Source organism: Staurois parvus, unplaced genomic scaffold, assembly GCF_062004578.1.
Source record: "Staurois parvus isolate SC_StPar_1 unplaced genomic scaffold, SC_StPar_1.0 ptg000886l, whole genome shotgun sequence".
Classification (NCBI taxonomy): Eukaryota; Metazoa; Chordata; class Amphibia; order Anura; family Ranidae; genus Staurois; species Staurois parvus.
In genome coordinates, this window is record NW_028318682.1 from 3,687,234 (window position 1) to 3,712,580 (window position 25,347).

At 43.1% G+C, this 25,347-nt stretch overlaps 2 protein-coding genes across 5 annotated transcripts in view; one reads left to right on the forward strand and one right to left on the reverse strand.

Annotated features, from left to right (window-relative positions):
* Positions 1–7,147: 7,147 nt before the first annotated feature.
* Positions 7,148–21,934, reverse strand: PFN4 (profilin family member 4). Of its 2 annotated transcripts, none has more exons than XM_089656114.1 (5): positions 21,870–21,934; positions 13,800–13,931; positions 11,241–11,375; positions 11,034–11,139; positions 7,148–7,345 (listed from the first exon to the last, which is right to left on the reverse strand). In XM_089656114.1, the coding sequence occupies exons 2-5, from the start codon at positions 13,914–13,916 to the stop codon at positions 7,317–7,319; spliced, it is 387 nt and encodes a 128-aa protein (XP_089512240.1). In that variant the 5' UTR covers positions 13,917–13,931; positions 21,870–21,934; the 3' UTR covers positions 7,148–7,316. The 2 variants fall into 2 exon arrangements, with proteins under 2 accessions (XP_089512240.1, XP_089512239.1); XM_089656113.1 differs by lacking the exon at positions 21,870–21,934 and adding an exon at positions 21,496–21,638.
* The window catches only part of LOC149442443 (protein FAM228B-like), a 45,121-nt gene continuing 41,400 nt past the window's right edge, over positions 21,627–25,347 (forward strand). Inside the window, exon 1 of one of the 3 annotated variants that reach the window (XM_089656111.1) lies at positions 21,627–21,742. The gene's annotated coding sequence lies outside the window, so the exon portion shown is untranslated. Of the gene's footprint in view, positions 21,743–21,762; positions 22,028–25,347 lie in introns of those variants that run through there. The other 2 variants (XM_089656110.1, XM_089656112.1) reach the window with 2 other exon arrangements.

Genomic DNA, 25,347 nt, shown 5'->3' on the forward strand with positions numbered 1-25,347 from the left:
TTTCCTTTAGATTTACATTCATCTATGTAGTGCAAGGGCCTGCTTATTTTGATACAATTGAAAGTGTTGTTTAGGTTTGATCTCATATTATATGTTTTTTGGTAAATCTAAAGCAATTTTTTAAAGAAAATTGTATAATGTATGGCCAGCCTAAGTCAGTGTCACTCCCTGCATCATTGTACGGCAAGTCCATGACACCCTACCTTCACAGGACATCCTGGGTGTCATATAACATGGAGGACTGAGGACATCTAGTGGCAGAACAGAATTATTACAGGGGACAGTGCTAGAGAGGTAGGGAATACTGCAACTAGAACTTGTAAACCCTTTTTGTTTTTTAAACAAATAGAAACCTCTGCGCTAACCCAAATGTATACTATATTGCCAAAAGTATTGGTCGGCCTGCCTTTACACGCACATGAACTTTAATAGCATCCCAGTCTTAGCCCGTAGGGTTCAATATTGAGATGTCCCACCCTTTGCAGCTATAACAGCTTCAACTCTTCTGGGAAGGCTGTCCACAAGGTTTAGGAGGGTGTCTATGGGAATGTTTGACCATTCTTCCAGAAGAACATTTGTGAGGTCAGGCACTGATGTCGGATGAGAAGGCCTGGCTCGCAGTCTCTGCTCTAATTCATCCCAAAGGTGTTCTATGGGGTTGAGGTCAGGACTCTGTGCAGGCCAGTCAAGTTCCTCCACCCCAAACTCGCTCATCCATGTCTTTATGGACCTTGCTTTGTGCACTGATGTTCAGTCATGTTGGAACAGGAAGGGGCCATCCCCAAACTGTTCCCACAAAGTTGGGAGCCTGAAATTGTCCAAAATATCTTGGTATGCTGACGCCTTAGGAGTTCCCTTCACTGGAATTAGGGGGCCAAGCCCAACCCCTGAAAAACAAGCTGACACAATAATCCCCCCTCCACCAAACTGTACACTTGGCACAATGCAGTCAGACAAGTACCGTTCTCCTGGCAACCGCCAAACCCAGACATATCCATCGGATTGTCAGACAGAGAAGCATGATTGGTCACTCCAGAGAACACATCTCCACTGCTCTAGAGTCCAGTGGTGGCGTGCTTTACACCACGGCATCCGACGCTTTGCATTGCACTTGGTGATGTAAGGCTTGGATGCAGCTGCTCGGCCATGGAAACCCATTCCATGAAGCTCTCTATTCACTGTTGTTGTGCTAATCTGAAGGCCACATGAAGTTTGGAGATCTCTAGCTATTGACTCTGCAGACTTCACTGAGATCCTGAGAGCGACCCATTCTTTCACAAATGTTTGTAGTAGCAGTCTGCATGCCTAGGTGCTTGACTGTATACACCTGTGGCCATGGAGGTGATAGGAACACCTGAATCCAATGATTTGGAGGGCTGGCCCAATACTTTTGGCAATATAGCGTATCTGAAAATTAATTAATCCTGATGTACTGACAGCCTATCTAATTTCTTGAGGACCAAAAATGCCAGGACAGTAAAGATATCCTCCAAATGACCCCTTCTTGGAAAATAGACATTCTATTGTATTTAGAGGCATGGTGAGTTTTTTGAAGTTGTAATTTTTTGTCACAGCTTTTTGAAAAATGAAGACATTTTTACTTTTGGCAATATAATTGTTTACTTTTGCCAATATAATATATATCAAAAACCATATATATTATGTTGCAGCTTCTCACTGTTGTGCTTTCAAACACCAATAAAAATCAATATGGAAAAAGTACAGCGCAGCTGAAATGTATAACCCAATATAAATGTGCAAAAAAAGTTTTTAAATAAAAAATGACAAATACATGTAAACGCATACACATTAAACTAATATAAACAAATGCAAAATTCATAAAAAGTCCCAAAATATCCAGTGAGAAATTTCTTTCTTCAAAATATCGTGATTTGTCATGCATATATCATGCGTGCTCCATATATACTTGCTGATGTGCTTCACCACAGTGAACTATCACCTTCCAATGCTGCTGCTTACCGCAAGATTTGATCCACACCAAAGGTAAGGTCAAACATGCTCTTCCAACACTCTGGGTGTAATAACTGACAATATTCCTCCAATTGGCTTGTAATAGGTAAGTGTCACTTTAAGACCGCAAGACTCCAACCAGATCAATGTCAAAAATTAAACAGAAATCTCTTGATGTTGGCATGGCACTGGTTTTTCCTATGATAAAGTGGCTGATCACATAACGAGACATCATTACGGCCGGAAGTGTGAGTTTGGCCATTTTAGACACTACTCCGGGGATATATATTCTTAACCGCTTGTCCGCTGCCCTATAGCAGAAATACTGCTACAGGGCACCAGGGCTGTCCATAATCACGAATATATGTGATTTTGCATTGCCAGGTAGGAGGCCCTACCCGCACCGCCAATGGCGGCTTCAATGATCACTGAGTATCACTGATGGGGGAGAGACCTGTATGTAAACAATACAGATCTTTCCTCTGTCAGCTTCAGCATTCTGCTTTGTATGGCTCTGCATAGTAGAGCCATACAAAGCAGTGTTCTTACACAGTACAACACACACATACACAATAGTAAAACAGCACACAGTTAACCCTTTGATTGCCCCAGATGTTAACCCCTTCCTGCCCAGTGTCATTAGTACAGTGTCAGTGCTTTTTATTAGCACTGATCACTCTATTAGTGTCACTGGGGATGTCAGTGACAGTTAGTCAGTTCCCCCCCCCCCCCAGTGTCAGAATGCCTCCTGCAGTCCCGCTATAAGTCGCTGATCACCGCCATTACTAGTATAAAAAAGAAAAAAAATTCCAGTATATATACCGCCATTTGCAGGGCTACTGTTAGATATCACTGGGCCCCGTACAACCTACCTAACAGGGCCCCCCCCCACTGCCAGAGAAAATATCAAAATTATATTTATGGTAAAAATACACTAAAAACATTATTAATGGACATAATCCCAACCAAATTTCTGTTAAATTTAAATTATATAACTTTACTGAGTTCATAAATAAAGCTGTGTGTGTAATGTAGGTCTTGGGGCTCATTCACATGGGTGCTGTGGCCTGTACAGTGGGAATCACTGGTTTGTTTTTGTGGCTGTCGCCGTTTGCAGGCAACCTATGTTACACTATGAAAACACTGCAGGTTCTAATTTGACAGGCATATGGGTGCAGGTGTACAGCCCTGAACACAGACAGTGAGCATTCAGGGCCACTTCCCCATGCCTACACACCTGTCAGATTAAAACCTGTGCTCATACAGCTGCTGTGTCCCCATAGCATAACAGGTGGGTCCAGCCACATGAACAACCCACTCTTTCATGCTGTACAAGCCAGAGGACCTGTGTGAATGTGGCATTTTTGACAATTGTTTTTCCTCAGCCCACTAATTTCAATGGGCTGCCTAATGTGTGGGAAGTGTGTTGCATCTAACCACACAGTAGTGTGGTACCATGCGTTTTTGTGGCTGTGAATACATCTGTGTTTACTAGATGTGTGGAGGTGCAATTAAGTATTCATGGTACCTGCGCACATCTGCAAAGGGCATTGCATTTCTTTGCTGTGCAGGAAAATGCATGCTCTTGCATGTGTTTCTGCACCACAAATGGTATGAACAAGTCCTAAGGGCCGGTTCACACTACAGAAACGCAGTCTAGATGTGTTCTGGATGCGTTTTTGCATATGCTTTTTTGATGAGTTTTTAGCATTTTTCGGTGCATCTTGCATTTTTGATGCGTTCCAGTGCGTTTTTTTATGCATTCCAGTTCATTTATTCCCCTTTTTCTTCAATTTAATTAGGGATATGTTCTTTCCAGTGCGTTTTTGGTGCGTTCCAGTGTGTTTTTCCATGTTACAGGGACTGACCAGGAATTGTGAATTCATTCAGACTAGTGGTGAGATTCAATTAGGGATCTTATAATAATGCGAGATCTGAGCTGGAGGCGATAGGAAATGAGACACATTAACTTGATCAGTAAATAAATAGATAAATAAAAAGAGTTGAGCAGTGAAATATAGGTTTGCAGAGGGAACAAGTAATAACAGTGGGGGGAAGGGGGTCAAGTTTTATAAGGAGAGAGGTTTGTAGCAGTGAACAGAAAAGGATCAGCAGTCTGGGGAGAAGAGAGAAAGTTGCAATCAAATGAAAACAGAAGGAAACTTGAAGGTGTCAAACCTGTGGAGCAGAGCAGGACCGCAGCTAACATTCACAACACTGAGTCCCTGTGTGATAGAATGACAGGAGGCTGCAGATGGGCTTGTAAGCTGCCTGGGCCCCCCTCTACAGCTGATGGGCCCTGGCCCCCTATAGGAGGGCCGGGGGTACCCCATTATCAGCAGCCCTGTGCATTTGTAGACGCTATAACATTCATGTAAACCAATTAATTTACACGTATTGGGATTTTTTTTAGCAAAGACGTAGCAGAATACATTTTGGCCTAAATCTGATTTTTACATTTTTTTTTACTGGACATGTTTAACCATTTGAATACCGGGCAATTTTACACCTTCCTGCCCAGGCCATTTTCCAAGTTTCAGCGCTCTCACACTTTGAATGACAATTGCACGGACATACAACACTGTACCCAAACTAAAATTTTATCATTTTCTTCACACAACTAGAGCTTTCTTTTGGTGGTATTTGATCACCGCTGGGGTTTTTATTTTTTGCTAAATTATCAAAAAAAGACCAAACATTTTGAAAAAAAACACGTTTTTCTTTGTTTCTGTTAGAAAAGTTTGCAAATAAATAATTGTTCTTCATAAATTTAGGCCGAGATGTATTCTGCTACATGTCTTTGGTGAGAATAACCCAAAATAGGATGTATTTTTTGGTTTGTAGGAAAGTTATAGAGTTCACAAACTATGGTATAGATCTGAATATTGATCAATCATGAAGTACTGACAGCCAATCTAATTTCTTGAGGTCCAAGAATGTCAGAACAGTACAGATATCCCCCAAATGACCCCTTTTTGCAGAGTAGACAGTCCGACGTACTTCATAAGAGGAATGGCGAGTTTTTTGAAGTTGTATTTTTATGTCATAATTTTTCGGAAAATGAAAAAATGCAAAAAATTATTTTCACTATTTTTTTTTTACATACTCTCACCAGTGCAGTACAGCATCTCCATATAACTGGCATGGCGGTGATCAGGGACACTGACTGGTGACAGTATGAAAAAAATATATATATTTGTTTTTTATTTTTTTTATTATTTTTAATTATTTATTAAATTTTTTTTCTTTTTTTAAGATTTTTTTTTCACATTTCACTATGTCCAAAGTAGTACAATGTTACCATAGTAACATTGTACTACTTTGGGGAAGTGATCAGTATTTTTTTTTTTTTTTTTTTTACACAATTTGCTTATAGCAAAGAATTACTTTGCTATAAGCAAGCATTTACCTGAATGACATAGATTTATTCAGGGTTTTTTTTTTTTGTGCTTAGCTGTGATTTGGCCACAGCTAATCACATGACATGTACATGTGATCGCTGTGACCATTCACAGCTAGGCACTAGTATACAATGGATGGCATGAATGAAGCCATCCATTGTATACAACTGTCATGTGACCTGTCAGGGCCGATACTCAGATCTGTCATCGGCCGTGTCTGAGATACACGGCCGGTGACAGATCGCGCCGCTGTGCGGCTCTGCAAGCGCGAAAAGTGCGCATGTGCGGGAGGACGCCGTTTGGCGTCCAACCCGGAAATGCAGTACATTTTGCCGGCCGCCTTTTGGCTATTGGCCGGGCGTGTATTGGTTAACAGCAAAAAGTCAAAAATATAGGTTTTTTTTCAAAATTGTCGGTCTTTTTATGTTTATAGCGCAAAAAATAAAAACCGCAGATGTGATCAAATACCATTGAAAGAAAGCTCTATTTGTGGGAAAAAAGGACATTAATTTAATTTGGGTGCAGCATTGCATGACAGCGCAATTGTCAGTTAAAGTAACGCAAAAAATGGCCTGATCAGGAAGGGGGGTAAATCCTTTGGAGGGCAAGTGGTTAGGGGCAATTTGGAATGGAAATGTAAACAAGCGATCTATCTGGTGCATTGGATGTCACAAGTGCACAGTTCTTGTGAGTATTTTTTATCTTCTTTTAATAAAGGATATTAAGTTACTCTGATACTGCACCATGAGATCCTTTTTTTATTATTATTATTATTATTATTATTATATATATTGATTTGGCTGGAGTCCTGCAGTCTTAAAAAGTGAGAGCCACCACACAATCTTCCATGGCACTCACCGGATTCCCATGTCCGACTTTTTTTTTTAAAAAGGCATACACTCTTGACCCTTGTTTACATATATGCAGCCGTGCGGGCCGCGTTTTGCGCGGGCACGAGACCTCATTCATTTAAATGGACTCCCGTGCCCCGGGACATGCAGGGAAGAATTCCCTGCACTTCTTCTGATAACGCAGCCCGCACAGGAACCTCGGTTCCCAGTACGGTTGCGTTTTCCAGTGCGGTCGGCCTGCCATTAGAACGAATGGCACCTGCCCACGGGTCCGCATTTCTCTGTGCGGGTGGTGTGGCTGCACGGATTATCGTAGGGATCCGCAGCGGCACCACCTGCACAGATGTGAACCTAGCTTTATAGTCTCTGTTCCCTTGGGTTAAGGAAACCAATTGCATCTCCTGCTCAATCCCTTCAGGGTGCTGGCTTGATAATACCACTCCACCAGAGGAAAGGAGACTCATACAGTGCAGTAAGAAATTACAACTTTCAACCATCCATTAATATACACATATTCACAGAAGGTTTAAAAACTTCAATGCAACCATGTTAGTCTCAAAGATGGGACCTGTGGGTGGCACTCACTCACACTCTGTACTCAGTTGGCTGGTTGCTTGCAGCTGCTCTGTGTGTCTCTGCACCACCACAGGTCTCCCACTTCCATTCCGAACTGTCGCTCCTCCCTGACGCGTTTTGTTACCACTGCAATTTTCTCAAGAACATGCGCAGCTCCATTTACATTATGCGGAGGATTGCAAACAGGGCAGGTATGTTTATTTTATTGCAGAAAATACATTGCATGTCTCTTCTGCAATAAAGAGCCTGCCTGTTGGCAAAAAATAAAAAAAAAAGTGTTTAGTTCTAATTTACACAGCTTGTCTTTTTTTTTTTAGATTTTCTGAACTTTGCACGTTACTAGTTGCGTTGTTAAATAAACCTGTATATTTTATTTACAGTTGCGGTACACTAGATCAATAAGGAGCCAGTCATCGATGAAGATAAAGTAGGTTCTCTCATCTCCAATTATAGTCACAGTTCATCCTTTCCATGCACATTTCCATCTTCTATTCATCTCTGCTGAAGTGTGTGTAGATCATATTCCTTTCTCCCGGAAATAGGAACCTAATGACAACAAATTAAACAAAGCAGACAATCGGGACAGAGGCAATTTACATCCATCAGCACCCATTCACTGCACATCTGACTTTATCAACAGATCTGTAATATATTCCTTTAAACCTTTCCCCATCTTCTGGCTTGAAATTCTGAATATCTGTCCACAGCATTTTTAGCTCCCATGACTTTCACACATTCTAGAGCTGGTTAAAGCACAGCTCTACCCAAAAGGGGACATCCTGCTTTAAAGCTTTGTCCCCCGCTCCCCATCAAGGATTGGCACCTTTGGGGAGTGGGTACCTGAATTTGACAGGTACCCGCTCCCACTTCCACTGCGATCACCTAGGCAATCAGAAGAAGAAGTTGTTCTCCCCCCCCCCTGAAACGTGACAGATCCCAGAAGACTATGGGGCCATTCACAAAGCGTAGTGCTTCTCGCGCATGAGCAGTGGGCACCCGAGCAAGCTGTCACAGCCAGGTGCCCACACTAAAGATGCAGGCGCTAGGGAGAGAAGACAGCCGGTGAAACCAACGGTGGGGAGGACACCGCTGGACCGAGGGACAGGTAAGTGGCTGTATTTTAAAAGTCAGCAGCTAGAGTTTTTGTAGCTGCTGACTTTTATTTTTTTATCTTTTCAGCTGGAACTCCTCTTTAACTGTAGAACATTTTTTAAAGTGGTGTAGTAATGCTTTTGACCACTAGAGGGAAGAGTTCGGTTGCTTACTAACAAGATGAATATTTTGCTGATTGATTGGCAACACAACACAATGTATTACAAACAATGGAAGTCAACATGTTCCAAAGGAGGTATTTATCATTCTACTATGCAATTAAAAATCTCTTGTAAAGCTGAGTCATTAGGTTGTTATGATAACAGGAAAACAACAAATTGACCTATTAGGTAAGACAGGCAAGAAATACCCCGAGGGCCCAAATCTCTTAAGCTGGTCATACACCAATAGTTTATCCCCATTCCGTGCGGCTATACAGTGTGGAAGAAGGAATATCCCACTACAGTTATTATATTGTGGACAGCCAGCCCTACCAGCTGACAACATATCCGACCACCGACTGCATTTGATTGGATGCAGCAACTTTTTGGCCAACAATTTTCTGCATGGTTCCTTTGCAATCAAGGACTGTTGGGTGGGAACCAGCTTAGGGTCACCCACTGAGTGAATGTAGTACACTATATGGCCCACATTTAGATTGTAAGCTCTCACGAGCAGGGTCCACCTAATATTCTTATGTTGAAATGGTTTGTAACTGCACTGTCTTCCTTCATTTTTGAAAGCATTACGCAAAATGTTGGTGCTATACAAATCCTATATATAAATATATATGAATATAAAACCTCTGTCCTACTCTGCTTTATATCAGTGGGTGGGGTGCTGCACCTGTGTCCAATCCTGCCATGTAATCATTCCACATGTACAGTGCCTTGAAAAAGTATTCATACTCCTTGAAATTTTCCACATTTTGTCATGTTACAGCCAAAAACTTAAATGTATTTTATTGGGATTTTATGTGATAGACCAACAAAAGTGGCACATAATTGTAAAGTGGAAGGCAAATGATAAATGATTTTCAAAATGTTTTACAAATAAATATGTGAAAAGTGTGGCGTGCATTTGTATTCTGCCCCCCGGAGTCAATACTTTGTAGAACCATCATTTGCTGCAATTCCAGCTGCAAGTCTTTTTGGAGACTTTTTTTTCTCTACGAGCTTTGCACATCTTGCAAAAGAAATCAAGCTCTGTCAGCTTGGATGGAGAGCATTTATGAACAGCAATTTTCATGCCTTGCCACAGATTCTCAATTGTATTTAGGTCTGGACTTTGACTGGGTTATTCTAACACATGAATATGCTTTGATCTAAACCAATCCATTGTAGCTCTGGCTGTGTGTTTAGGGTCATTGTCCTGCTGGAAGGTGAACCTCCGCCCCAGTCTCAAGTCTTTTGCAGACTCTAACAGGTTCTCTTCTAAGATTGCCCTGTATTTGCCTTCATCCATCTTCCCATCAACTCTGACCAGCTTCCCTGTTCCTGCTGAAGAAAAGATTCCTCACACAATGCTGCCACCACCATGTTTCACGGTGGGGATGGTGTGTTTAGGGTGATGTGCAGTGTTTGTTTTCCTGGTGTGTTCAGGGTGATGTGCAGTGTTCGTTTTCCTGGTGTGTTCAGCGTGATGTGCAGTGTTAGTTTTCCCCGACACTTAGCATTTTGCTTTTAGGCAAAAAAGTTCAATTTTGGCCTTATCTGACCAGAGCACCTTCTTCCATATGTTTGCTGTGTCCCCCACATAGCTTCTCACAAACTGAAAATGGGACTTCTTATGGCTTTCTTTCAACAATGGCTTTCTTCTTGCCACTCTTCCATAAAGGCCAGATTTGTGGGGTGCACAACTAATAGTTGTCCTGAGCTGTGGATCTCTGCAGCTCCTCCAGAGTTCCCATGGGCCTCTTGGATGCTTCTCCAATTAATGCTCTCCTTGCCCAGCCTGTCAGTTTAGGTGGATGGCATGTCTTGGTAGGTTTGCAGTTGTGCCATACTCTTTCTATTTTCAGATGCTGGATTGAACAGTGCTCCATGAGATGTTCAAAGCTTGGCATATTTTTTTATAACCTAACCCTGCTATAAACCTCTCCATAACTTTATCCCTGACCTGTCCGGTGTGTTCCTTGGCCTTCATGATGCTGTTTGTTCACTAATGTTCTCTAACAAACCTCTGAGGGCTCCACAGAACAGCTGTATTTATACTGAGATTAAATTATAAATAGGTGAACTCTATTTACTAATTAGGTGACTTCTGAAGGCAATTGGTGCCACTAGATTTTAGTTAGGGGTATTGGAGTAAATGGGGCTGAATACAAATGCACACCACACTTTTCAGATACTTGTAAAAAAAAATGTAAAATCATTTATCATTACTCTTCCACTTCACAATTATGTGCCACTTTGTGTTGGTCTGCCACATAAAATCCCAATAAAATACATTTTCATTTTTGGTTGTAACACGACAAAATGTGGAAAATTTCAAGGGGTATGAATACTTTTTCAAGACACTATATATGTATGATTGTAGTCCTTGTATCCTCAAGGTAGTGCAATATCCACAACACAGATAACCTCCACTGCTGCAAAACATTGGGGACTTTTATTGTCGCAGACCTAATACACGAGTACTTTAGCGTCAATGAAAATTCTCAACCATTTTTTTTTAGCAATAAGGCTATTTCATGTTTGTGACTACCTGCGACTGGTTTTCAAAAACCTCACAGTTAATGCACTATATTTGCAAGCACTAAAGTTTGTTTTTTAACTATATTTGCAGCTATGAAGTATTCTCTAGCTGGTCTCAAATGTGAACAAAAAAAAATGACATCTCTATATAATGCAGATTGAGTGTTAGTTGGAAGTGAATGTAAACGTCATGAAATGGACACAAGTATCCACAGGACTGCTGACATTGCAGCTTAAAGAGGAATTCCAGGTATGGATATTTTTGCATTAAGTTTGGACCAATGTACCTATTTTGGCAAACAGTTAAACCGATGGGTTTAGTTACACTTTACAGTCCTTTTTCTTGCTGACCCTTTGATACTGGATGACCATTCTGCAGAGCACTGGAGGTGACTGGCAATGTGTGGATCAGGCAATAATAAAACACTGAAAAGAAAATCAGTTACCTAACTTCTCAGTGGCTTCTACACACACGCTGGGATACATTCCTTCCCGGTACACAGAAAGCAGAATGTTGGATTTTGTTTTTACCATGACAACCCCTTCATCATCCTGATTGGAGAAAGATCAGATCAATACAATAATATCACAGACAGCACTCAGGGAGCAATAACCTGATTATAGTACAACATATTGAAGTATACACTGCTTACACATTTCGAATAGATAGAACTCTTATCAGCACGGACACAATTGTAATTCTTCTCTCGGAAGTTAAGCCCTTCTCTTCTTAGGGCTGCCGTGTTCTTGAAGGCGTCAATGATCACCCGGATGTGTTGAGGCTGTAACTACAAAGGAATAAGAACATTTCATACAGCACAGCCTTAAATAAGCTTTTAAAGAATTAGATTGCAAGTCAGAAGAACAGGTCTACTGTTAGAAATCATGGGGCCCCATACAGCCTGACAGGTCACCTCTACATTAAATACACTAAAATTATTATTAGTGGGCAGCAGGGGGAATTGAATCCTGGACAGGGAAGTTGATTTGTGAGGCAGGGCGGCAATTACAGGAACCGATTCCCTGCGTGTCTCTCACTGCAGCAGATGAAAGCCGATGGGAGGGAGAGACGGAGAAACCAGCTTTTAGCTGCTGCAGGGAGAGAGACCCAGAGAATTGGATCCTTTTATTGCGCGGCACCGCACCGATCACCTCTCTTTTGCCCATATCGGATTCTTCTGCTGCCCAAGCCCCCCCCCCTACTGGCCTTGGCCACATACAGGAGGACTGGTGCTACCTCCTTATCAGCGGCCCTGAGGAAAAAGATAATGTTAAAACATAAGGCTCTGCCAAAATATTTGTACATCCTTTCCTCATAATGGAAGCCTAGTACCTGACACCATCACATACTTTATGTCACCATGGATGGCCAATAAGTTGTCAGAAGTCTCCCAGTGCTTTATCTGGATGCAGTAAGTTCACTGAAAATATAAATCACAATATACACAGTCGAAATACATAAATGAGAGCAGTTAAACTGCCAAACTAATTGCATCTAACTTCAGGCAGTCTTACCATTCACAGAACTTTGCCAAATGTTTAAAAATATATATTTTTAAAATATATTTTTCAGATTTTTTTTTTTACATATAAAAAAGTCATTTTAACATATATTTTTACATATATTTGTAAATGCATTCTAAAAATGTAGATTTGTATTTTTAAAGACATACAGTGTATTTGAAATGTATTTTTAAAATATTTTTCATATATTTTGTAATAAAAACGCATTTCAACATACAGTATATATATATATATATATATATATATATATATATATATATATATATATATATATATATATTGTGACAGTGTGACGATCTGTCACCCAGGATTCTCAACTAGGCAGGTTGAGGGGCTCCAGGGTAAGTGTTTGATACGGAGGAAAGTGGCTTTTCACTTTCCTCCTTTGTTTGTAAGGTCTGTTTTGGGAGCTGGAGCCTGGAGATTTCGAAGCGATTTGGGAGGGATGAAATCTCCAATCCTGGGACCAGGTTTTGGGAATGGCCAGGAGACCGATTGCACAGGTGTGTGCAGGCCTTTTCAGAAAGTCAGGATCAGAGTTCTGGGCTCCACCCCGGCAGATAGGAGTCAGGAGGGCTCCACTTGGAAGACAGGAGGTCACTGCCTGGAAGTCAGGTGGGCTTCACCTAGGAGAGGTGGAAGCCAAAAGCAGCAAGGGGCTGCTAGAGACTAGCTGTGTGCTAGAGGCCAGCGGTGTGCTAGTGCCATATTTTGGGAAGAAGTCTGCAGGAGACAGACAGCAAGCTGAGTATAAGCCAGGAGGCTGAACCGTTGTTTTGTGGATGATCGATACCCCTGTGTGGGAAACTTCTGTTTGAACTTTCATTTAAATAAAAGTGGGATAAAAAGGCCCTTAAAAGAAAGCGAGTAGCTGTGTGCGTTTAAAAGCTCTACCACTTAGAAGCGAGTTCCCACAATATATAAATAAATATATTTTGAAATATATTGAATATGGCTAAAATTGTAGCATTTCAAATATATGTCAATATATTTGGGAAGATTATTTTTAAAATGTATTTCAAATATATTTTTCTTCCATATGGGTATATTTACTTTTACACACCACATGTTGGACATGCTAGAACTACTAATCAACCCCTACACTGCTCCTCTCTCGCATCCATATACTGAGTTCAGGATTAGTGATTCACACAAGAAAGTTTAGATCTTTCACCCATGACTGTATGAAATATAATGCAAGATCTATGCAGACGATAGATGGTAAGCACATGGGCGGACTAACAACTCATGGGGCCCCCGGGCAATAGGGGATCATGGGGCCCCTGTGTCCTTGCCCAAACTCAAAAAAGCCTATGAAAAAGGTACCAGGGGCATCTCATGGGGCCCCCTACTGACCCCGGGCCCTCGGGCAGTGCCCGAGTTACCAAATGGTCAGTCCGCCCCTGGGTAAGCATATGGTTCACAAAGTCTTTCAGACATAAGTAGTCTATAGACAGCTAAAAAGATTGCTGTTGTTATGCAGCTGGCTGTGCTAAGTGGTGCTGGCCATGGAATTATGTTGTCACCATAAAATTGAAGGTGAATCAGCTCAATGGACCCCTAGCAACCTCTGGAGGAAGACTAGTTGAGAATGGCTGCTCAAGCTGCAATCAAATGTTTCATCCACTATTACAGGAGGGCCGTTTGCAGTAACAGAACAGGATTCTGTATTAGAACATGCAACTTACGTGAAATCGTGGAGGTGAGGTGAAGGCCATCCCTTCTTTTAACTTGATAAGGGCGGCACTCTCCACATGTTGTGTCTTTATCAAAGAATCATACAACAAGTTCTGTATCTGGGTCATTGCTGCACATCACACCTGGGGAAAAGTGACAGAGAAGGTACTGGTGAGACATAATTTTGAACCTTCTAGTTTTCAAAGCAGAACAATAACCAGTGCGTGAGTGTATGTCAAAACCATTCTGTATTCAGGATGACACAGTCCATGGATACAGCTAAAGGGGTGGCTGCAAGAGCATCCAGATGATCCTGGACCTGGGATGTCAGGGCTGCCTGGGCATAACTGCTGTTCCCTTTTATTCACCAGCTAGGTATGCCCGCTAGATTATTATTTACAGAATAAAACAGCATATCTCTTTAGTACAAATCCTATTTTCCGAACTGCTTTTTTTTGTTTTAAGACTTTAGATGTATTTTTATAGATTGTTTTAAAATTATGTAAGGAATACGAAAAAAGGGATTTTTTTTGTACAGTTGGGTACAATTAAACTAAAAGCATTTCGATGGAAAAAAATTTCTAAGGAAAAAATGTATTTTTTTTTCCCCCTTTGTTGAACTAGTGGGACTTTAAAGGCGACTCAAGTCAACAATATAAATACAAAAAGCATTTTATTATAAAAGTTCACTTCACAAAAACAAATAGTAATAAAAAATGCTAGGGAGCAGTATCTCTGGGGCACTGCTCACATCAGAGCCAGCGATCATCTTATACAATACTGGGCTGTTGTCTGTATTTGTCTTGCAATTTGGCCTTGGTTGTCACTAGGCGACATCATTGCGGGATCCTTGTGGCCCTGTTTAGACGAGGGGTTGTCGTTGGGCGGCACCAGTGGTGGTCTCAGTGACAAACAGGAGAAGTCTTTTCATTCTAGATGACGTTTATCTGAATGACAATATTAGTACTGGATTGGTCCTGTTGTACCATCTTTTTCTTCAGTCCACCCCTGATGAAAGAAATATGTTTCTCAAACGCATCGGGTATTCCACTAAAGAAATTATATTTGTCCATCTTCATCATTCTGAGGAGGACTCAAACTGACATCAAATGTACTTCTGTACATCATGTATTTTGCCGTCTTTTGTGTTGTTTTTTTTTCTTTTTTTAATTACGGTTTGTCTTTATGAAGTTAACTTTTATGAATTTTTGTAAACAAATGCTTTTTGTATTTTTAATGTTGAGCTGAGTTACCTTCAAAGTCCCACTAGTTCCATAAAGCAGAAACACTATTTCTGTATCATTGTGGGATGTTGGCAACATTTCTGTGATCCCTGTGGTGGTTCTACAAAGTAAGAAAAAAATGTAGAAAATATAGGAAAAGTTGGCAACTGTTAAATATGAAATACCTATTGTTTCCATGTTAGAGTTACAATTACAATCTAAAAGGGGGGGTCAAGTGAAACAAAAGGTAATAACTGTGGTGGATGAGCTGATGGAGAAAATACATGTACAGTTGTTGGGTGGAGGCAGGATAGGCTTCTCTGAAGAAAAAGGTTTTCAGGGATCACCTAAAAGTGGACAGAGTAGGAGATAGTCAGACAAATTGGGGTAGGGAGTCCCATAAGATGGGAGAGGCACAGGAGAAGTCCTGGAGGTGAACATGGAAGGAGGTGACATGGGAACTAAAGAGCAGGAGGTCTTGGGAGGAATGAAGAGAGTGATTAAGAGGATTAAATATATATAGGGGTCTGTAAAAAGTAGTGCATAGAGATCAGGGGGTCCAGATTAAGCAACACACAGAATTAACAGGTCATGTGCAAGCAGGGGTGGAATGACCATTTGGAAACTCGGGCACTGTCCAAGGGCCCGGGGTCAGTAGGGGGCCCCATGAGATGCCCCTGGTACCTTTTTCATAGGCTTTTTTGAGTTTGGGCAAGGACACAGGGGCCCCATGATCCCCTATTGCCCGGGGGCCCCATGAGTTGTCAGTCCGCCCCTGGGTGCAAGTGACACACAGAGTGCAAGGGTAGGGATTTGAGAAAGTACCTTACAAATTGCATCCAGTGTCCCCTACGTCCTGTGTCAGACTTCTTCTCCCTTCCTTTCTCTACTTTTGTCATCCATGGATTAGTCCCCAGGTGCTGGGCACTCTATAATAACTTTTGCAGTGAGCAGGCACCGGCTGAAGTAACACTGTGCAGGCATGAATCCTAGCTGGAGTGGCCTGTACTGGCATGGTAACATGGATAGCTACGCACGCTTGTAGTGTGACCTCATTTGGTGCCAGCCTGCACACCCTAATTGTTAATGTCGCAAATGTGCACATCAGAGATGGTCGCAGTTCAACCATTTTGTTAGGCATCTCCATTTTCTCCCCTCATCTTTCCACCCCTACCTCTCACTTAGAGGAGACCTCTGGCCAGTGTATGTATGTGTACTGTTCATGGGTCACTGGCAGGGCAAGGCATTTCTAGCTCGGAGCCGAGCGGTCTGCAAAAGTGTAGCCTTTCTCACCTAGGCCAGGAAAAGGCCAGTGTTCCCAAGTGAATTGGAGCCTCACTGACCAACGTGCCTGTGTAGTTTCAAACCTCGTAAAAAAAAAAACAGAGCCTTCCCCCGAGTTCAAGGCATTCCCAAGAAGCCCACACCAGATAACATTTTTAAAAGACCAATTTTTCCCCTATGTTTCATATCTTGGAATATGAGAGACTTACATAAAAACCAGACATCCCGTCAGATTGGCTAGGAGCAGGCGAACAGTTTGATGGGTCATTCGAATTATCTCGGACCATCAGGGGAGCCGAAACATAGAACTCGTGAACCGTGCAACATATAATTTCATAATTCATATCTAGATAATCCTCAGACTTGTTTGCATAATAATATACCCGCGCGTGGAATGTCACTTGTCCAGCTGGAAAGTTATGGACCAGAATATGAATTATGAAAGATGTTGGCTCCAGTTTAGGGTTCCGCCTGATGATCCCTCCCTCAACAGGGGATTGATCTTTTTACTTCAGAACCACCCCCTGCATGGAAACTTTAAAGCAGGCTGTCAAGCCATCGTAACATAGGGAGATCAAAGCACCCTCCTGCTCTGACTTGGATCTGCTAAACCCAGGACTTTGGCAAGTACTTTAACCCTTTCACCTCTCTCTGATATCTCTTTACTGTGCTATGGTTCTCTGTATATTTATATATATATATATATATATATCTTAGTTACATCTTCTCTGTAAATATTTTATTGCACCTGTTTGACCCTTTTAGTAATAAATCTCTCTTTCTGAAAGTGTTGAACTGTTTCTATAGTTCTTAATTGCAATTTACGAATCCCTGCCTTTGAAGAGACGCTACTGTTTGTGTAAACCTCTGTATAACCGGCCTGCGGACCGCTTTATACAGACGATTATTTCAATCATTATAGTGTTATTGCTGATATTGCTGAGTTTCCTCTTTCTCTGTACAAAAAGGAGGTGGTGGCAGTGTGGAGAGTTAGTTGCGTAATTAACCCGACCCAGTAACAATCGCTCAGGTTGCAGGTACATAGATTGTAGTCCCTTAGCTGGAAAATCTTTGTGCAGGGTGCAGCTGGGCGTGGTATTGTTACGTACGTCACATCGCGGTTTGGATCGGCCAGTCCTTCGGTCACGAGTTTGGTGAGAAGGTCTGGGGTCTGATGCCGCGATCGTGACATATTGATGGCAGTGGGATTGTTGCATGTTGGTGGCGGCGATCTAGCGATCGTGACAGTTACTATATGGAGTCCATTTCTGTGGTGATCAAGCCTGGGATGCCCGTTTCACTGGGACTGAACCCCCACAATAAGGACTGTCCCAAGGTAGCGGGGATGAATGGTAACCTTAAAAAAGAACTTAAAGTGGAACTTCCCTCTTAATGGAAGGTTCCACTCTTCTGCCCCCCCCCCCTCTTTCATTTTTGGACCCTGTCCCAAGAGGCCCTTGAACCTCTTGGGTCATTTCATGGGTCCCAGGAGGCTGTGGGACCATTCAGCTTGTGCACGCACAGTAGGGAGCCAGTTGTGAAGCTACAAGGAGTTACAGCCCGCTTCCCACAGTTAGCATGGCAGCAGCGGGGACCTGAAGACTGGCGATGAACTGGCATGGGTGAGGATGGTGCTGGATCTCTGGACAGGCAAGTGTCCTTTTATTCAAATTCAGCAGCTACAGTATTTGTAGCTCCTGACGTTTATTTATTTTTTTCGGGGTGGGGACTGAAGAATGAGTCAACTGTTCGTTTTGTCTAGGGCTGTGCAGAAAGCATATACTCATCTGATCCTTCGATCTTCCAAAAAAATGGCGCTCCCCCATGGTTCAGCGGTGGACTGTTCCTGGTCTACGGAGTCTGCTCTGGGTGTTGTGATGTCAGGAACAGTCCATTATTCAAGACTGCGTCTGGAGCATGGGGGTCCCGGACCAGTCTTGTACTGGGAGGAACAGAGGATCATATAAGTATATTTCCGCTCTCCTCTACCCTAGAAAAAAACAAGCAGTTAACCCATGCAGTGCGGGCACAGCCCTACTGCATGGGAAAACATTTTGCCTGGAGTTGGGCTTTAAGGTATAACTTTTTATTGTTTAATTTTGGATCGAGTTAGGCTGCTTTCACACTGATCCCTTTTTCTTCCACGTTTGTATTAAAAGAAAGCGGAAGAAAAACGCGTGACCATGTAATCCTATGGAACTCTTCATACTGATCTGTTGAGGGTCTGCTGCATTTAGTAAAATCCTGCTTGCTGCATTTTTGGTACAGGTTTGGTGCAGCAAAAAAACAAACAAAAAAACACTAAAATGCACTTCGCCTTTGAAATCCATTGAAAGCACAGCAAAAATGCATTAACAATGCACTCGCATTGCCTTTTTGATGCGGTTTTTGAGTCACACATGCTGTGAAAAACGCACTGCAAACGCAGCAAAACTGTGGTATAATGCATATGCGTTTTTAGTGCATTTTTACTAGGGATCAGTGTGAAAGTAGCCTGGGGGGGGGGGTTATAACCCCTGTCATTTTTTTTGCCATCTAAAAGGGAGATTTCCATTTACTTCCTGTCTCACAGCCAAAACAGGAAGCGAGAGGAAATCCTTGGTTGTCACCAGAACTAGTGTTCCCATTGGAAGATTCCACCTCTATTCCTGTTTTGGTGACAACCTTATATTTGGGATTTCCCTTTATTTTAACTCTCAGTGATAATGGACACCAGGACAAACAGGGATGGTGAAGCCCCCTTATGGGGACACAGATAACAATAAAAACCTGACAAGGGTTCCCTCCCTACTCTATTCAATACTAACAAAACGAAAAAACGTTTTGTCTTTAGTTCCACTTCAACTTCATTGAAAGAAATAAAAATCAGCCATAACCCCAGTACCGTTTTTTTCAGTGAATGGCCAGCTTTCTTCTGAAAGCAGTCCTAGCGGCTCTTAAGCCACTGGATCACTTTCTGTAGCGGTGGAAGGGGACGTCCTCCCCCTCCCGTCGGTGTTTTAGAGCTTACCGGTATTGCCGGACGACCCGAGAAATGATCTGACGGTGCGGCCTCCTCAAGATGGTCTTTGATCACCTCTATCATGATGGAGGACCCGAGTGACGTCATCTGGTCAGTGGTGGAAGTAAACAATTTTTTTTCTTTTTTAAAGCAAAAGTTCAAAAAAACATTTTTTTAAAATCTTTTGCTTTTAAAGGTAAAGAAAAGGTTTGGGGTCTTTTACCCCCAGATTTCTTCTTAAAGAGAACCTGTCATGCATATTTCTATTACAAGGGATGTTTACATTCCTTGTAATCAGGGGCAGACTGACAACTCATGGGGCCCCTGCGCAATAGGGGATCATGGGGCCCCTGTGTCCTTGCCCAAACTCAAAAAAGCCTATGAAAAAGGTACCATGGGCATCTCATGGGGCCCCCTACTGACCCCGGGCCCTCGGGCAGTGCCCTAGTTTCCAAATGGTCAGTCCGCCCCTGGATTTTTGTATCCCTTATCCTATGACAGAGTGCTTCAGCCTTTTAACTGAACCTGCCATTCTGTGACATTACCGGGTGTAGACCACTGCTGGTCCTCCACAATTGACCATCAGCCAGGAGGAGTAGAAGAGTCACCATTTACCATCTGCACCATAGAGGAACAAACTGAGAATGTTCCTGTAAGCCATGGCTATGATCCCAACATGATCTGTAGATCACAGATTCGAGGAGCACGCATTTTTAGGCCTGTGTAGGAAGAGAGGAGAACTGCTAGACATCACCAGACTTAAGGTAAGAATACATAATTAGAAAATTGACCGATCGGTCATCCAACGACTGATAGGCGTTTGTTGGTCGAAATCGTGGCCCACATTAACCAATCTAAAAAAATCATTCGTTTGGCAATACGTAGTGTTGACATCTTCCGTACAAGTGGAAGTGATGCAGTGTGCGTGTGACCTTGTAGCCACGCCCTTCCGGCCAGAACGAGCGATATACACAATTACCAGCAATGAGTATAATATAGTGTATTACATTCCCTATATACATAAACAGTGATGGAGGACCCGTGCGACGTCATCTGGTCGGTGGTGGAAGTAAACTAATTTTTTTTTCTTTTTTAAAGCAAAAGTTCAAGTTTTTTTAATCTTTTGCTTTCAAAGGTAAAGAAAAGGTTTGGGGTCTTTTACCCCCAGATTTCTTCTTAAAGAGAACCTGTTATACATATTTCTATTACAAGGGATGTTTACATTCCTTGTAATCAGGGGCGGACTGACAACTCATGGGGCCCCCGGGCAATAGGCGATCATGGGGCCCCTGTGTCCTTGGCCAAACTCAAAAAAGCCTATGAAAAAGGTACCATGGGCATCTCATGGAGCCCCCTACTGACCCCGGGCCCTCGGGCAGTGCCCGAGTTTCCAAATGGTCAGTCCGCCCCTGCTTGTAATAGAAATAGTGATTTAAAAAAAAATTAAAAGACAGTGTAAAAATAAAAAATAAAAATAAAAAAAAAAATGTATAGCACCACCATCCCACTGCTTGCACACAGACGCAAACACGTACGTAAATCGCGCACGCATATGTAAATGGTGTCCGCAGCACACATGTGAGGCATCGCTGCGATCATTAGATCAAGAGCAATAATTCTAGCGCTAGACCTCCTCTGTAACTCTAAACTGCTAATCTGTAAAAACGTTTGAAGCGTTGCCTATGGAGATTTTTAAGTACCCTAGTTTGTTGGCATTCCACAAGCGTGCGCAATTTTAAAGTGTGACATGTTAGGTATTTATTTTACTCGTCGTAACATCCTCTTTCATATTTAAAAAAAAAATAATTGGGGTAACTCTTGTGTTTTTTAACTTTTTAAATTGTGTTTGAAAAATCGTTGCACAAATACCATGTGACATAAAAAATTGCAACAGTCGCCACATCATCCTTTAGGGTCTTTGCTGAAAAAAAAACAAATAAAAAATACATTTTATATATATAATGTTTGGGTGTTAGAAGTCCTTTTCTAGCACACAATACCGATTTCAACTTGTAAACAAAGCCTCCCAGAAGTGCTTGGTGTTCAGGTGGCCTGTGTATGTGATCAGCAGAGGTAGGAAAGCTCAATGTTCATGAAGCCTTCTTCCTTCCCGCCTATATGATGATTAATCTGATAATATGTAATAAATGCCTCCTCCCCCCCGCTGCGATCTCATCAATACAATGTACCAGCTCTCACCTCTCCCTGTGTCCGGCCAACACTGATACAATGTAACTCACAGTTCCATCAATCAGGGCGGGGACACTGAATTCCACGATCCTTATTTGCTGCCCAGGCACATTAGAGCTCCGCCCACATACAAAGCCAGCCGCTTGACAGGCTGAGACACGATTCTCATGGTGCGCTAACAACAGTAACAAATGCGTCGCTATGGCGACCACACAGGACCAGAAGCTGGGCGGAAGGATATCATACAATATGAAATGTAATGTATAAAGTCACCCTTATATCGGGGGGGGGGAAGAAGTACAATGAAGACAATACATCATGTGAACTCATATTAGTATACATGTACTATCCGAGGTGCAAGGTCGTCGTCCTGAGTGTTTTACCTGCCAGGTGGCTGTAGAAGAATTCCTTCTCCAATGGGTTCCATGTGGTGAGAGAGGAGCACTACAGCTTCTACCTGCGGAAGGATATATGGTAACTGGTGTGTTGGGACTATTTTGTGTGCATTAACAGGAACAGTCCCTGGAGGGGAGAGTATGAGGTATGTACACTGTATGTATATGAGTCATATCTATTACATATACAAGTGTGGGGTCACTGTGACACCATGTAGGGTCATATCTATTACATATAGAAGTGTGGGGTCCCTGTGACACCATGTAGGGTCCTATCTATTACATATACAAGTGTGGGGTCCCTGTGACACCATGTAGGGTCCTATCTATTACATATACAAGTGTGGGGTCCCTGTGACACCATGCAGGGTCCTATCTATTACATATACAAGTGTGGGGTCCCTGTGACACCACCCAGGGTCCTGTCTATTACATATAGAAGTGTGGGGTCGCTGTGACACCATCCGGGGTCCTGTCTGTTCTTATAGAAGTGTGAGGTCGATGTGACACCATCTGGGGTCTTGTCTGTTCTTACAGAAGTGTGGGGTTACTGTGACACCATCTGGGGTCCTGTCTGTTCTTACAGAAGTGTGGGGTCACTTTGACACCATCTGGGGTCCTGTCTGTACTTATAGAAGTGTGGGGTCACTGTGACACCATCCAGGGTCCTGTCTGTTCTTATTGAAGTGTGGGGTCGCTGTGACACCATCCGGGTCCTGTCTGTTCTTTATAGAAGTGTGGGGTCGCTGTGACACCATTCGGGGTCCTGTCTGTTCTTTATAGAAGTGTGGGGTCGCTGTGACACCATCTGGGGTCCTGTCTGTTCTTATAGAAGTGTGGAGTCACTGTGACACCATCTGGGGTCCTGTCTGTTCTTATAGAAGTGTGGAGTCACTGTGACACCATCTGGGGTCCTGTCTGTTCTTATAGAAGTGTGGGGTCACTGTGACACCATCCGGGGTCCTGTCTGTTCTTATAGAAGTGTGGGGTCGCTGTGCAACCATCTGGGGTCCTGTCTGTTCTTATAGAATTGTGGGGTCGCTGTGACACCATCCGGGGTCCTGTCTGTTCCTATAGAAGTGTGGGGTCGCTGTGACACCATCCGGGGTCCTGTCTGTACTTATAGAAGTGTGGGGTCGCTGTGACACCATCTGGGGTCCTGTCTGTTCTTATAGAAGTGTGGGGTCACTGTGACACCATTGAGGGTCCTGTCTGTTTTTACAGAAGTGTGGGGTCACTGTGCAACCATCTGGGGTCCTGTCTGTTCTTATAGAATTGTGGGGTCGCTGTGACACCATCCTGGGTCCTGTCTGTACTTATAGAACTGAGGGGTCAATGTGACACCATCTGGGGTCCTGTCTGTACTTATAGAAGTGTGGGGTCACTGTGACACCATCCGAGGTCCTGTCTTTTCCTATAGAAGTGTGAGGTCGCTGTGACACCATCCGGGGTCCTGTCTGTTCTTACAGAAGTGTGGGGTCACTTTGACACCATCCGGGGTCCTGTCTGTTCTGATGGAAGTGTGGGGTTGCTGTGACACCATCCGGGGTCCTGTCTGTTCTGATGGAAGTGTGGGGTCACTTTGACACCATCCGGGGTCCTGTCTGTTCTGATGGAAGTGTGGGGTTGCTGTGACACCATCCGGGGTCCTGTCTGTTTTTAAAGAATTGTGGGGTCGCTGTGACACCATCTGGGGTCCTGTCTGTTCTGATAGAAGTGTGGGGTTGCTGTGACACCACCCGGGGTCCTGTCTGTTTTTATAGAATTGTGGGGTCACTGTGACACCATCCGGGGTCCTGTCTGTTCTGATAGAAGTGTGGGGTTGCTGTGACACCATCCGGGGTCCTATCTGTTCCTGTAGAATTGTGGGGTCACTGTGACACCATCCGGGTTCCTATCTGTTTTTATAGAATTGTGGGGTCACTGCGACACCATCCGGGGTCCTTTCTGTTCTTATAGAATTGTGGGGTCACTGCGACACCAGGTGGGGACTGTAGAATCCTCCTCATGAAAAATGTTGGTCCTTGCCCCAAATTCATGCACTTGAAACAGGCCTGAGTGTACCAACTGAGAATTGGTCTTCTTGCCCCCCCCCCCCCCCCCAGTTTCATGATCTATGGACTGAAGGTGATTCCTTTTCAATCCGGTGCAGCTGTGACTTTGTAAAAGAACGTTCTGAATCTAATGCTACGCTCAAAAAAGAAAACAGTCGCACGATTTAGTGAAGTTATCAAAGCTGGTGGCAGGACCTTTTACAGGACCATACCCCTAGAAACGTGTCCCCACTACTTTATTGAGGTTTAGGTCACTGACCAGGAAGAAGACCGCACTCCAGAGTTTTCATTTCCCCAACTTCATTACCGGCATACTAGTTCTGCTCACTGACACAGAAGGTCTTGAGGCCCAGCTTTGCAGAAGGAGATCCGCAGTGTCAGTCCTTGCATTTCTATCAGGACACATTTCCTTTGGGGACCGAGTTGCTGTCCTTATTTCTTTTGGTGCCAAGACTCTCTCGGCCGACCAGGGAAGAACCGGCCATGTTGGTTTATTTCTTGGCTAATTGCTGTTGTTTCTTCCAAGATTGGCTGGCACCAGCTGTGTCTGGCTGGGCTGTTCCTTCTTGCTTGCCTTGATATAAATGTGCCCTCTTGGGAATTCTGTGCTTTCATATGTATGGCAAGATTTTTTTTTTTTATTAATTCTTTTGGTAGCTGAATTGTGGAAAATCAGTGGATTGCAGTGTGATGTCTATGGCCTCCATAGAGTTAACTACATATCATAGATGTCATATGTCCCTGTTTACGCAAGACATTCCCCCCATTGGAAATGGTACTGATCCCCCCCATGTCCACAATGTGGCCAACTAGGCAATGGCAGCATGGTAGAGAAGAAAAATCTGGTTGGGCGCACATCCAATAAAATCACCTTTATTTGGACATATTCAAAATAGACACTCCACAATATACAAAAGAGGGAACATCACACTCCAGCTAACGCATTTCACACCACCATCAGCACTTAATCATAGGCAATGGTATCAAATTGGTTGCCAAGACAAGCGATCTCCAAAGCCCACTGCTATTTTCTCAGTTTTTGTGTAGATCAGACCAGGGGCGGACTGACAACTCATGGGGCCCCTGTGCAATAGGGGATCATGGGGCCCCTGTGTCCTTGCCAAAACTCAAAAAAGGCTATGAAAAAGGTACCAGGGGCATCTCATGGGGCCTCCTACTGACCCCGGGCCCTTGGGCAGTGCCCGAGTTTCCAAATGGTCAGTCCGCCCTTGGATCAGACATTTGTATCCCTTATCCTATGACAGAGTGCTTCAGCCTTTTAACTGACCCTGCCATTCTGTGACATTACCGGGTGTAGACCACTGCTGGTCTTCCACAATTGACCATCAGCCAGGAGTAGAAGAGTCACCACTTACACTGCACCACAGAGGAACAAACTGAGAATGTTCCTG

Excerpts from the sequence above, each read along its gene's own strand:
- PFN4 (XM_089656114.1), bottom strand. The coding sequence starts at position 13,916 with ATGACCCAGATACAGAACTTGTTGTATGATTCTTTGATAAAGACACAA. Across the intron at positions 11,376-13,799 it reads CCTCACCTCCACGATTTCAC|TTACAGCCTCAACACATCCG; the intron begins GTAAGTTGCATG and ends ATTCCTTTGTAG. Across the intron at positions 11,140-11,240 it reads GTTCTATCTATTCGAAATGT|GATGATGAAGGGGTTGTCAT; the intron begins GTAAGCAGTGTA and ends TTCTCCAATCAG.